General features: G+C 35.3%; 1 protein-coding gene across 6 annotated transcripts in view; it reads right to left on the bottom strand.

The window, feature by feature from the left end:
- The window catches only part of SPATA1 (spermatogenesis associated 1), a 52,694-nt gene that overhangs the window by 27,417 nt on the left and 10,073 nt on the right, over positions 1 to 15,204 (bottom strand). For 3 of the 6 annotated variants that reach the window (XR_012034926.1, XR_012034927.1, XR_012034928.1), the window contains 3 exons: positions 14,409 to 14,571; positions 2,978 to 3,084; positions 1,612 to 1,729 (listed from right to left, as the gene is read on the bottom strand). Coding sequence is in view for 1 of the 6 variants with exons in the window: in XM_072834274.1 (XP_072690375.1) it covers positions 1,612 to 1,729; positions 2,978 to 3,084 (225 nt within the window). In the remaining 5 variants the exon portion in view is untranslated. The remainder of the gene's footprint in view (positions 1 to 1,611; positions 1,730 to 2,977; positions 3,085 to 14,408; positions 14,572 to 15,204) is intronic. The other 3 variants (XR_012034923.1, XR_012034924.1, XM_072834274.1) reach the window with 1 other exon arrangement.

The raw sequence follows: 15,204 nt of genomic DNA, 5'->3' as shown, positions 1-15,204 counted from the left end.
TGTTTGTTTGTTTGTTTATTTATTTATTTATTTATTTATTTATTTATGATAGACATAGAGAGAGAGACAGGCAGAGACACAGGAGGCGGGAGAAGCAGGCTCCACGCCGGGAGCCCAACGCAGGACTCGATCCCGGGACTCCAGGACCGCGCCCCGGGCCAAAGGCAGGCGCTAAACTGCTGAGCCACCCAGGGATCCCCTTTTTTCTCATTTTGTTTAGAGAGAAACATCAATAAAAATTTCTTGAAAATAATAAAATATTAGAAGAACTTTAGAAGTTGATTTAAATTATCCTTATTAAGGTCCCTTCCAACTTAGGATTCTGTGTCTGATATTTGGTATTTTAGATATTATGAAAAAGAACAAAAAGTTCTAAGAATTGTTCTTTTTCTCTCTTGTTTAAGAAAATTTTAAAGATGAGTAAATTAATAGTCTACCATACTGAACAGAATTCAAATGACAAAAACTTCAAATTTAGCTGCTGATCCTGAGAATTCTACGTAACAAATTCCTTTACAGTACTACTTTGGAGAGAAATGCTTTCTTTTTTCCATTATCATTCATTATTTAATTTGTTCAATAAACATTTAAATGCCTCTAAGTGCTAAACACTTTGTTAGGCATTGGCTATAAATACAGTAGTGAATAAAATAAAAGTCCTTGCTCACAGGGAGTCATAGTCTAATAGCAGAGTCAGATGTTAAACAATCCTTGCTCACAGGGAGTTATAGTCTAATAGCAGAGTCAGATGTTAAACAATCACATAAAAAAATACATATGTCATAATAATGACATAATGTGCTAACTAGAGTGGAATAGGAAAATACTGAATTTTTGTTTAAATATAGAAAGTCTTGATTAAAGAAATAAACCTTATGTAGATAAGAGAAAGCAGAAACTTTGAGATCTGATGGCTTGCTGGATTAAGAATTTTATCTAGGGAAACTCTAGTTGGAAAATCCTGCCATTAAAACACAGAAACTACAAACAGAAGTGTTCAACAGATAATAGCTGAAACAAATAATTGTTAAGAGTACTGTCATTTCATACCAAAAGGCTAGCTGTGGCGCAAACAGTGAGGATCTATTTTTGTCCAGAACACAAGTACTTACTTAAAATGTTTTTAGGGGGCAACTCAGTGGGTTGAGCAGCTGACTCTTGATTTTTGGCTCAGGTCATGAGATTGAGCCCTGTGTCAGGCTCACACTGAATATGAAACCTGCTTAAGATTCTCTCTCTCCTTGTCCCTACCCCCTGGCCCCTTCCCCTAGCTCATGCACACGCTCTCTCAAAAAAAAAGTTTTCAAACACTCATTTATATTTAAAAATACATATTACTTATATAATCACATTTTAATTTTGTCTTCCTTTTCTTCCCTAGGAAATACACACCCAAAAATATCTCCATCATTTTAGTGCCCAATAATATCCCAGTAAGACCCATTTTTTGATAATCTGTGTATTTAGTGATATTTCCATTTCATTATAATTGATATTACTTATCCCATATAATAGAAGCTGAATTGATAAGCTGAGTTGATAAGCATTTAAGAAACATAATTTGTTCAGTTATGCTTTTCTTTAATCAAAAGGAAAAATAAGAAAACTTACCACAGCTAGATTATTTCCAATGCATTTCAGAAATAAAAATTTTTCTGCAATAGCATCTTCACCAAGGAACTCACCAAGTCGCTCTCTCAGGGCTTGTAAAGTAAGATGAGGAGATACTCTGAAATATCATGACATTGCCTTATAATGTAAAATGAAATAGGTTTCAGCTATACCACAAATTCAATAACATTAGTCAGCTATCTCAAACATAAATACCAATTTAATGCATCATAGTTTAATATATTGTTTTTATATTGCCTAGCACTTTGTAAAACTTCAGAAAATTAAAAAAATAAAATGATTATGCAAATAAATACTGTTTATAAAAGTCCTTTCTGTGCTCGCTTCGGCAGCACATATACTAAAATATATAAAAGTCCTTTCTATGCTGAAAAGGGAAATGCTTGTCTACTTTCCTCATCCACCTCCAACCTGTATTATTAAAAAAAATTTTGCTATAATAGAATTTATACACTTTTATACATAAAAAATGATTTAGCCACAGATGTCTATTTTGGAAGTTTGACAGGATTAGCTAGTGCTTAAAAATTTCTTTGAAAATCAAATATTGTCAGACTCCATAACCTTGCTCATCATTAGGAATATTTTACTCCTTAACATCTAAAATTTAAAGCCATCATTTAGCTACTGTTTTGAGTTCTTGTTTTTCTAGAATCTTAAGGGGAAAAATTAAATATTTCATTCAACCAAGAAATATTTATTGAGCACTCACTATATGTCAAGTATTGTTCTAAGGGATGGGGATATGGCAATCAACAAAAGAGACAAAAATTTCTGCCCTTACAGACTTTACAAATCTAGTGATGGGAAAGAAAAATAAACTAAGAAAAATAGATAATTCATAAGATACTGCTAAGTACTATAAAGAAAAATAAAGCAGGGAAGGGAGGGTAACTATAATCTTAAATATAGTGATCTGAAAAGATCTAAACAAAAAAGTATTATGGGAGTGAAGAGCTGAAGAAGAGATAGGATATGCATGTATGTAAGTGTATGTACAACATATATGAAAAAGTCATTGTAGATATACTGTTTAACCACTATTTACAACTCTTCAACAGGTTTCTAATTTCAGATAATTTCTCTTTTAATTCTCTTTGTGTATAACAATAGTAATATACCAGTTATACCTTTTTTTCTGGGTGGCAGTACTATGACTGACACCTGTTCCTACAGTACTTATTAACTGTTATATAGCATTATCTATTGATAGTATTAAGTTAGAAAATCATTACATGGACCAGAGCTTTTCACTTATAACTTAAATTTCCAAAAAACATTTTTTCTCTGCAGAAAAAAAGATTGCTTTTTCAGGCACATTATAACATGACCACAAAATACTTGCCTTATAAATCCAGCTGAAATGAATTTGTTAACAACTTCTATTGAAATGGTATTTAGCTTATAGTTCCATGATCCTTCAGGGACATAAAAAACATGAAGTTCCACCAACTGAATAAATTGAGAAGAATGTCAGTTAAAATACTTTTAAAATTAAAAAAAATCAACTGATGTTCTCTAGAATTTTAAGCTTAATAAACAGAATAGAAATAAAACATGGAATACATGTATCCTTATGAACAAACACAAAAAACAAAATGAAGAGCAAGAATTTTGGTTAGTTGGCTACTCAGTACTTGGAGCACATCATCTCACTAGAAACAATCTTCTCACTAGAAAACAATGTCATAGATGTAGTTCTAGGATACCCTAACATCTCTGACAGTATTCTTTTGGTGGCTTGACCTAAGAGTACCAGACCACCAAGATCAGTTTTCTGGTTACCATAGTTTCCTTCTCCCCTGGTCCCTACCTACTCAGTTATGTTGGGGTGATCTTGTGGAATCCTTATACTTTACATATCGTCTCCCTAACATAGTGGTGATGATTGCTAGTTCTCTGTAACTGCAAAAGTGTGAAAACAGTGGTTTGGGAAATATTTTTGTTTCCTAGAATTCTAGGAAGAACGTATTCCTGATGGTGATAAGGAAGGAAATAGTTGTTCTTATATAGGTCATGTCTGTCAGCTTAGCTTGTCTATGCTTATAAATACCACTTTCTTTTCTATTAATGTTTTGTTAAACCTCAGTTAGAATCCTTCTATTTAAAAGAATATTTAGACTACAACAGAAACAGAACAATTATAGCAAATGGTCTTATCTTTTAGTTTAATGAAGTTATTAACTGCATATTAAAATTTAAATGATTATACTCTGTAATATTAAATATCTGAGAAAAACTTTAAAATTTTGAATATAATCTATCATTGAAATTAGAAATTTTTATAGGAGATAATATTGGTTCTTGATCTGAATATTTTGCTCAAGTTGTTTTTACAGACCAAGTAAATTATTTCCATACATTTGATGTATGTATAGATCTGATGTGAAGTTTGCCATATGTTGTATTTTGAACACCAGAGCATTTAAAATATAATTCCCTAGTTATATTATACTATTCATAGCAGCAGTACACTATACAACTAATACTATATTTAATAAATACACAATTAAATATTTGCAAAGCCTTCAAAAAACTTAATATGATCTTATCCTTTATATATAGAAATAAGAAAAAATATTTGAGCTAAATATTTTACTGTTTTTATAAGCCAAGTAAGTTCTGTCAATATTTTTATAACAGTTTATGAACTAGAAGTCAAAGTTGTATAAATTCCATAGTTGAATGAGTAGGCAATACAGAGAAAATATAGTTAATAAAACATTTCTTGGCCTTTGAAGCATTTTGTGATGTAAAATAATTTATAGTGAATTTGTGTTTATTCATTCCCTTAACAAATATTTATTAAATGAGTACCATGTTCCAGCACTGGTCTAAGCATTAGGAATACGCAGTCAATAAGACAAAAATCTTTGACTATGTATATAGCTTTACATTCTAATGAGGTATAAGGACAAGAAGGGTGAGGCAAGTGAAGCACTCACCTCAGGTACAAAATTTAAGGCTGTACCAAAACCTCAGTAATAAAGATAAATAACATTTAATAAAACCAAATTACTCAATGCAAAAACTTTCATGATAAACAAAGTGTCAAAAATTTAAATAGAGAATTTAATACTATTAGAGCCGGAGATGTGAACCTCATTACATGTTTTTAAAAAGAGAAATATATTACTTAATGGTCAACTTTTTCCAGAATAACCAAATAGTTGAAAAAAATACTGAAAAATTTAAAAGTATATATTAACACAATATTACTTTGAGCTCAAATATTCTATTTATATTGAAACATGAATTTATTATAATTTTACTTTCTTGGCTTTCATGAAAGCAAGCTCATCAGTAATATTTTTATCAAAACTATTAACCATTTAGAAATACACTAAAAGGTATATTTATGGACACATATTTTTTGCCTTTTGCCTCAGGCTCCAAAATGGCTATGCATAGGACCATTAGATTCTATTTCTATATAAAATGCTATTATGGATTTTTTGCATCAGTTTTTATTTTTTTTTCTAATATTTTATTTATTTATTCATGAGAGACACACAGAGAGAAGTAGAGACATAAGCAGAGGGAGAAGGAGGCTCCCTGCGGGAAGCCCAATATGGGACTCTCTCCTAGGACCCCGGGATCATGACCTGAGCATACATTCAACCACTGAGCCACCCAGGTGCCCCGCATCAGTTTTTCATTTAAAAAATCTCATATTGGGGATCCCTGGGTGGCGCAGCGGTTTGGCGCCTGCCTTTGGCCCAGGGCGCGATCCTGGAGACCCGGGATCAAATCCCACATCAGGCTCCCGGTGCATGGAGCCTGCTTCTCCCTCTGCCTGTGTCTCTGCCTCTCTCTCTCTCTCTCTCTGTGACTATCATAAATAAATTTAAAAAAAAAATTAAAAAAAAAATCTCATATTGTATTATTTATCTTACTTATGGAAGTTTTTTTATGTGTGCCCCTTAAATTTTGCACCCAAGGAAAGTTACTCACTCATTTGCCTCAGACTAGTCCCAGGCCTGTGAGGAATATAAACAATCAGCAATAAATATAAAACACTGATAACTTATACAGTACATTAGAAAGTGGCAAGTACTGAGAAAAAGAATAAGTAGAGCAGGGTAAGGAAAATTGGGAAAATAAAAGGGGAAGTAGGTTTCAGTTTTAAATAGTCTAGATAGGTCTTATGAAAAAAGGGGAAAATTGGGAAAATAAAAGGGGAAGTAGGTTTCAGTTTTAAATAGTCTAGATAGGTCTTATGAAAAAGGTCTTATGCAGGTGAAGAAACAATTTTCCAAGTGATGATATAGAGGGAACGAATTCCAAGAAGAGCTAAAGCACGGGTCTTTTTAAAATATATATATATTTTTTATGTATTTGAGACGGAGAGAGAGAGAGAGAGAGAGCGCACATGTTGGGGGGGGGTGGTTGCTGGTAGAGGGAGAAGCAGATTCCTGCTGAGCAGGGAGCCTGTTCTGGTGGGGCTCAATCCCAGGACCTTGAGATTGTGACCTGAGCAGAAGGCAGATGCTTAACTGACTGAGCCACCCCCAGGCACCTCTAAAGCAAAGGTCTTAAGGTGAGAGAGTGCTAGTATGACTGAAGCAGAGAGATCAGCAAGAGATAAAAATGAAAAGGACAAGGAACAAATTAAATAGGTTTTTCCAGGCCATTATAAGGTCTTCATCTTACAAAATGGGAAATCAATATAGGATTTTAACAAAAGGACAACATCTGACATTCATATTATATTTTTGTTATTTTATTTTATTTTTTTTAAATTTTTATTTATTTATGATAGTCACAGAGAGAGAGAGAGAGAGAGAGAGAGAGAGAGGCAGAGACACAGGCAGAGGGAGAAGCAGGCTCCATGCACCGGGAGCCCGACATGGGACTCGATCCCGGGTCTCCAGGATCGCGCCCTGGGCCAAAGGCAGGCGCCAAACCGCTGCGCCACCCAGGGATCCCCCTATTTTTGTTATTTTATTATGAAAAATTCTAAACATACATACAAATAAAAAGAATAATACTATGAATACTCAAGTACCTACTATGTAGATTCAAAAGTTAACATCATACTATTTACTTCTCACCCTCTCTCTTCTTAAAGGCAGATTGCCACATGCAATTACTTATTTGGATGTGCCTTAAGTCTTGGAAGCTTGACTACCCTACCTTCACCTACAGTTGGACCCTGAGAGCTTGTTTGGAGGTTCTCGCAGAGAAGCGCAGCCTCATATGCCCTTGACTGAAGAATGGTCCTCCTCTATTGGGGAAGGACTTCCCTTTCAATCCAGCATGCAACTTTAGGAGGTATCTACATGGAGCTGTGAGGGAGGGAGAGGAGACCTGCCTAGCCAGTCAGATCAGTCAAATCAACCCTGGCAATCAATGGACATCCGCACAATCAGATGCAATCAGATCATCCGCACAATCTTCTATCCCTTTATTGATATATCAAAGTAAATCAGACATTGTGAAAATATACTCCTAAATACTACAAATAAGGATTTCTCTAACATAATCATAGTACCATTTTCACATTTAAGAAAATTAACAATCCTGTAATGTAAAATAATATCCATTCCATATTCAAATTTCCTTAATTATCCATTTGTCCTCAGAATTTTTTTCAATCTAGAATCAAGGAGAACACATTGCACTTGGTTTGTCATAACCTTAAAAATCTGAATCTGCAAGTTTTCCAGATTGGTCCCCCACCCCCCTTCATGGCATTAACTTTTTAAAGGGACTGGGCCAGTTGTTTTAAAAAAATGTTTTGCATTCTAAATTTACCTTAGTATCTCCTTAAGATGTCATTTAACTTAATGACAATCTTTTTTTTTTAGCATAGCACAGTTTCCTTTTTAAAATCATTTTCTAATCATGAAAAACTTATTCTTTAATCCTCATCCCTTATTTTCCTCATTCCCCCAACCCACCTCCCCATCAGTTTGTTTTCTATAGTTAAGAGTCATGTTTGTCTGCCCTCCCTTTTTTTTTTTTGCTCATTTACTTTGTTTCTTAAATTCCATATTTGAGTAGGATCACATACTATTTGTCTTTCTCTTATTTCGCTGAGCATTATACTCTCTAGTTCTATCCATGTTGTTGCAAGTGGCAAGATTTCATTCTTTTTTATGGCTGAATAATATTCCATGATATATAGACTTCTTTATCCAGTCACCTACCAATGGACACTTCAGCTGCATGTAGTTTGGCTATTGTAAATAATGCTGTAAAAAAACAGAGGTGCATATATCCCTTTGAATTAGTGTTTTTGTATTCTTTGGTGTAAATACTCTGTAGTGTGATTACTAGATTGAAAGGTAATTCTATTTTTAACTTTTTGACAAATCTCCATACTGTTTTTCATGGTGGCTGCACCAATTTGCAGTCCCAATAGTGCAAGAAGATTCGTTTTTCTCCACATCCTCCAACACTCTTTTCTTTTATTTTTGACTTTAGCTATTCTGGCAGGCATGAGGTAATATCTCTTTGTGGTTTTGATTTGCATTTCCTTGATGATGAGTGATGTTGAGCATCCTTTCATGTGTCTGTTAGCCATCCGGATGTCTTCTTTGGAGAGATGTCTGTTCGTATCTGCTGCCCACTTATTAGATTATTTTTTGGATGAGTTGCATCAATTTTTAAAAATACTTTGGATGTCATCTGCAAATATCTTCTCCCTTTTACTTTATTTCCTTCACAGTGCAGAAGCTTTTTATTTTGATGTAGTCCTAATAGTTTATTTTTGCTTTTATTTTCTTTGCCTCAGGAGACATACATAGAAAAATGTTGCCATGACTGATGTCAGAGAAATACTCTCTTCTAGGATTTCATGGTTTCAGGTCTTGCATTTAGGTTTTTAATCCATTTTATTTCTGTGTATGGTGAAAGAAAGTGGCCTCGTTTCATTCTTTTGCATGTGGCTGTCCAGTTTTCCCAACACCATTTGTTGAAGAAACTGTCTTTTTCCCCATTTTATATTCATTTCTTCTTTGTTGAAGATTAATTGACCATATAATTATGGGTTTATTTCTGAGTTTTCTGTTCTAGTCCACTGATCTATGTATCTATTTTTATCTCAGTATGACACTGTTTTAATTGCTACTGCTTTGTCATATGACTTGAAATCTGGAATTGTGATTCCTCCAGTGTTTTGTTTTCCCAGATTGCTTTGGCTTCACGGTCTTTCGTGGTTCCATACAAATTTTAGGATTGTTTTAGTTCTGTGAAAAATTCTGTTAGTATTTCGATGGGGATTACATTAAATCTGTAGATTGCTTTGGGTAGTATAAACATTTTAACAATATTTGCTCTTTAACCCATGAGCATGGAATGGCTTTGCATTGTCTTGAATTTCTTCCATCAGTGTTTTATGGTTTCCAAAATACAGGTCTTTCATAAGTTTATTCCTAGATTTTTTATTGGTTTTGGTGCAATTGTAAATGGGATTATTTTCTTAATTTCACTTTCTGCTGCTTCATTATTAGTGTATAAGAATGCAACAGAATTTTTTTAAAGATCTTATTTATTCATGAGAGGCACAGAGAGAGAGAGAGAGAAAGAGAGAGAGAGAGAGAGAGAGAGAGAGAGAGAGGCAGAGACATAGGCAGAGGTAGAAGCAGGCTCCCTGCGGGAAACCTGATGTGGGATTCGATCTCAAGACCCTGGGATCACACCCTGAGCCAAAGGCAGATGTTCAACCACTGAGCCACCCAGGCATCCCAGGAATGCAACACATTTCTATACATTACTTTTGTATCCTGTGACTTTACTGAATTCATTTATGAGTTCTAGTAGTCTTCTGGTGGAGTCTTTAGGGTTTTCTATATATAGTATGTCATCTGCAAACAGTGAAAATTTTACTCTTCCTTCCTTCCACCAATTTGGATGCCTTTTATTTCTTTATGTTGTCTAATTACTGTGGCTAGGACTTCTAGTACTATGCTGAATAAAAGTGGTTAAGAGTGGACTTCCTTATCTTATTCCTGACCCTGGGGGAAAAGCTCTCAGGTTTTCACCATTGAGTATCACGTTCGTTAGGAGTTCTTCATATAAGGCCTCTATTCTATTGACGTATGTTCCCTCTAGATTTACTTTGCAGAGGTTTTATCATGAATGGATGTTCCACTTTATCAAATGCTTTTTCTGCATCTATTGAAACGGTTTTTATCCTTTTATTGATGTGACATATTACGTTTATTGTTTCATGAATACTGAATTATCCTTGCATCCCAGGAACAAATCCCACTTGATTGTGGTGTATGAATTTCTAAATGTATTGTTGGATTTGGTTTGCTAATATTTTGTTGATTTTTTTGCTTCTATATTCATGAGAGATATAGGCCTGTAGTTCTTTTTTGGAGTGTCTTTATCTGGTTTTGGTATCATGTTGATACTGGCTTCATAGAATGGATTTGGAAGTTTTCCTTCCTCTTGTATTTTTTTGGAATAGTTTGAGAATAGGTAATAACTTTTTAAATGTTTGGTAGAATTTGCCTGTGAAGCCATCTTGTCCTGAATTTTTGTTTTTTTGGGAGGCTTTTTTGACTACTGATTTAATTTCATTGATAGTAATTGGTCTAGTCAAATTTTCTATTTCTTCATGCTTTAGCTTGGTAGATTGTTTGTTTCTAGGAATTTATCCATATTTTTTAAGTTTTCCAATTTGTTGGCATATAGGTTTTCATAATATTCTGTTACAATTGTCTGTATTTCTTTTTCATTAGTGATTTTATTTGGGTCTTCTCTCTTTTTTAATGAGTCTTGCTAGAGATTTATTGACTTTGTTGATTTTTTTCAAAGAAACAGTTTCTGATTTCTCAATCTACTGTTTTAACTATTTAATTCTATTTGAATCTTTACTATTTCCTTTCTTTGCTGGGTTGGAGTTTTTTCTTTTTCTAGCCCCTTTAGGTGTAAGGTTAGATTGAGATTTTTCTTGCTTAAGGTAGGCCTGTATTACTATAAACTTCCCTCTTACGACCGCTTTTGCTGTAGCTGAAAGATTTCAGACCTTTGTTCATTTTGTTTCTATGTAATCTTTTTATTTCTTCTCTTCTTCTGAGAATGGTTACTTTCCATCACTTGTCTTCCAGGTAATTAATTTCTTCCTTTGCTTCATCTGGCCTGGTATTTATTTCATTAAATGTATTTTAAATTTTATTTACTGTAAATAAATGTTTATTTATTTGGTTCTTTGATTGGTTCTTTTTTTAAAAAATCTCTTTGTTAAGGGTCTCACTGATGTCCTCCACTCTTTTCTCAAGTCCAGGGAGTATGTTTATGATCATTACTTTAAATTTTCTATCAGGCATATTACTTATATGTTTCCCTTTGGTCTCTTACAGTGGTTTGGTCCCGTTCTTTTATTTGGGAGGGATTTCTCTGTCTAATTTTGTCTGTCTGTTTCTGTTCCTCTGTGTTAGAAAAGGCAGCTACTTCTCTTGCTCTTAACAATAATAGCCTTATGAAAAAGAGGTCTTACAGTGCCCTTCAGGACAGCGTCCCCTGTTCCTCAGGGCCTGGTGCTCCAAGAAGTGTCTCCTATGTGTGTTGCATGTGCTCTGCTATTGAGTCCTGGCTTCTTTTTCCTTCTGTTCTGTTGTCTACAGAGGCTCTCTTTGCCTATTGTATCATTTTTGTCCCCAGCAGGAGTGGGGTACGTTTATTTTTTTTATTTTTTATTTTTTATTTTTTTTATTTTTATTTTTTTTTTTAAAGTACAGAATTTTTTTTTTTGAATTTTTATTTATTTATGATAGTCACACACACAGAGAGAGAGAGAGAGAGAGAGAGAGAGAGGCAGAGACACAGGCAGAGGGAGGAGCAGGCTCCATGCACCGGGAGCCCGACGTGGGATTCGATCCCGGGTCTCCAGGATCGCGCCCTGGGCCAAAGGCAGGCGTCAAACCGCTGCGCCACCCAGGGATCCCCGTTTATTTTTTTTAAAGATTTTATTTTATTATTTATTCATGAGAGACGGGGGGCGGGGGGGAGAGAGAGAGAGAGACAGGCAGAGGGAGAAGCAGGCTCCATCCAGGGAGCCTGATGCGGGACTCAATCCCAGGACTCCAGGATCATGCCTGGGCTGAAGGTAGGCACTAAACCGGTGAGCCATCCAGTGATCCCTGAGTGGGGTACATTTAAAGAAAGTGTGTGGCCATCAGCTTGTAAAACAAGACCTACCCCTAGTACTGTCAAAAGTGAGGTCCTGCAGAATGCATGGATCAGCAGATTTGGTGTTGGCAGGGTTTGCACCAGTCTTCTAGGGAAGGAACCTGTAGCATCAGGACTGAGGCGAGCTGGACTGGGAAGGGCTGATCTGCCAAAGGACGAGGGGGCAGGGCTTGGTGCAAGCACGTTAGGTAACAACTGTAGGCACCACATGGGTTCCTAGAAGTGGCCAGTATTTATTCTGGGGCATGGGAGACGGAAATGGCACCTACTAGCTACTTTGTTCCTGGAGGGTTCTCCTAGTGATCGCTGTGTCTCTGGGTTATGCTCTTAGATGAACAAATCACTCTTCCTCTCATCTACCCCCAGCATTTTTCAAACCGCTGGTTCTACCTTGTATCTGCGTGGGCTATTTTGTGAGCTCTTTATGGGCAGGGACTCTACTTTCTTTCTTTCTTTTTTTTTAAATTTTTTATTTATTTATGATAGTCACAGAGGGGGGGCGGGGGGCAGAGACACAGGCAGAGGGAGAAGCAGGCTCCATGCACCGGGAGCCCGACGTGGGATTCGATCCCGGGTCTCCAGGATCGCGCCCCAGGCCAAAGGCAGGTACCAAACCGCTGTGCCACCCAGGGATCCCAGGGACTCTACTTTCTACCACCCTCTGTGCTTTCCTAAAGCAGAGCCCTCTGATTTTTAAAGTTCTAGGCTTTAAGTCCTGTTGGTTTAAGAACTCAAGAAATTCAGCCCCTTGCATTTATAAAGGCAAATATTACAGGCATTCGTCCTCTCTGTTTGTGGGCTCCCCAGTGTGAAAATCTATTTTCCATCCTTCTCCACACCACTGGTTCTCTGCCCACTGAAGGCCCCAAGATGATCATGGTCCATTTTGCTCTCAGATCATGTCTTTGCCCTTCCTAACTCCTTCAATGTGGCCTCTTCCCTATCTTTAGTTACAGAGATTATCTGCCAGTCTTTTTCAGTCATTTTCTGGGTTATTTATACTGAGATGAATGTTACCCTAGCTGTATCCATGGAATGAGGTGAGCTTAGGGTCTTCCTATTCCATCTTCCCAGCCAACCTCATTTCACAAGCATTCTTGAAATGAAGACCTCTATGGCTTGTAAAGAGTTAACTGTGTGGCCTTCAATTGATACAAATTAGTCACCTGGGGGCAAGAATACTTTATAAATGGTGCCCTGTATTTCATATTCCTTCACATTAGGATACATATAATGCTCTACTTGAAAATTCTGCTATATTTAATAACTATTAAAGGGATAATAGAAACAGGTTCTAAGGGACAAGAAAACGGTAACTGTTATGAAGCTATGTAAATAATTAAAGTGTGAGATAATGGTAGCTCAGTAGAGATGATGGAAAGTGGTCAGATTTTTTATATAATTTGAAGTTAAAGTCAGGACATTAGAAGTGAAGTTTGAGAAAGAAGTACGACTCCAAGGCATTTGTTCTTAGATCCTCAAAGGATGGATTTGTTATCACCTGAGACAGAAAAAGTCACAGGTAGAAAATGTTTAGGGGAAGGGGAAAAGATCCATAGTTCAGTTTGAGACATGCTATTTCTAAGATGTCTACTGGCCATCCAAGTGGAGATATCAAGAAAGCAGTTGAAAATATGAATCTGCAGTTTAGGAAAGAGGACTAGATTAGGGATATAAATTTGGGAATCCTTATCATAAAGTTGGTATTTAAAGCCATTATACTGAGATCATCAAGGAATGAATGCAGATAGAGAAGAGAACAAAGAGCTGGCCCCTGAAATTCTCCAATATTAAGAGATCAAGAAGAAGAAAACCTAGCAAAAAAGACTGAAAATGAACAAGGAAAGTAGGAGGAAAGCCAAGATTGTGTATGCTAAAAGTCAAATGAAGTAATTATGCCAAAGAAGAGTCATCAATAGTGTCAACTGTTTTGCAGATAGACCAGAATATGTGGGATAAGAATTAAACAACATATTTAGTAATGTAGAGATGAATTTAACAAGAGCAGTTTTGATGCTGCAGTGGAGTGAAAATGATTATAGCTGGTTTAAAGAGAAAATGGAGAGAAGGTACTGAGGGTATGAAATAGTTCTCTAGAATAGTAGAAAAGTGAGTAAGCGGAAAGTTGTCTGACTGCCTACCAGCAAAAGGTTCTAGTTGAGATTCATGGTCATGAATTTAAAGTGAGAACAGTCTTCATGTTGCTGGTTTTTTTTTCTTTTTTTCAGCCATGTTCCATTGTAGGCATAGGTATAGCATTGGTGAAGAATCCGATAAACCAGGGGTTTTGTTTTGCCAAGCAATAGGATGAAATGAGAGAGGAACAAAAAGTCAAAAGTGTGAGCAAAACAGTAATCAAGAGTGCTTTGTGGTATTTACGCTGTAGGGCATGACAAGGTGAAGAATTAAAAAAAAAAGTGATAGGATCAATGCACTGGGGATTCCAGTATAATCAGAGTACTTAGAGGAAATGAGCCAGAGATAAAAGAATTGTAATAAAATAACTATAATCAGACAACCAGATATACAGTGGAGTACTCTATATAATCCATATTTTTTCTTTCTTGAAACTTATCAGAAGCAATGTTAAACAAATCTTTCTTATATTTTAGTTTAAAAGATTTTCTTACCTCTGATGAGGAAGGTCGGCTTGGACTGAGGGACATATTCACCAATGTTTGAATGGGGCGATCATCAGTTGGAATTTTGTGGGGTTTTTTTATCTTTCTTCATCTAAGTTGTATTTATAAAGTTATAATCGATTTTTTACTTTATATAGCATTCCACTCATTTCTGGGTGAAAAGAAAAACACAAAAAGCTTTAAAATAGACCAAAAAATGAAAACTTAGGAATGTATACACTCATATTATAGTAATTCAAAAAGATACCTAACTAGTAAGTAGGACTGATGATTGCAATGAAAAGGACATATATCCTATATAATTAAATACAGTGCTAATTATGATAGACTTGTAATCAGGGCATACTTTAGTATTCTAAACAATTTTCTCAAGGTTGAAAATTAAAGTTAAATATATATATATGGTATTTTACATAAAGTAGAACTATGTTTCTGGAAGTGAAAAGATTGAATTTGTACAAATGGCTGTATAATGATGGAAATCGTTTTACATATACTTCTTCCTGGGCTTAGGTACCTCAACAGTAAATGTGAACAATTATCCCAGATGAAAATGCCAGTCTTTAAGTATTTTAAGCTATGTTTATATGTTGCTTCCTGTATTTTTCTCAAAAGATTTAGGACAATTTACAAGAATACATAGAAAATTTTAAGTTATTTAAATATATAATAAAAATTTTAAAATAAGGTAGCTGAATTACTGTAAAATAGAATTATCAAAGTAAGACAATCCTTAAGGATACAAAAAAAAATATATCAATACCACAACAGAACGCTTTCCAAG

This window comes from Canis lupus, chromosome 8 (assembly GCF_048164855.1).
Source record: "Canis lupus baileyi chromosome 8, mCanLup2.hap1, whole genome shotgun sequence".
NCBI classification, from domain to species: domain Eukaryota; kingdom Metazoa; phylum Chordata; class Mammalia; order Carnivora; family Canidae; genus Canis; species Canis lupus.
This window is presented reverse-complemented; position numbering and strand designations above follow the sequence as displayed.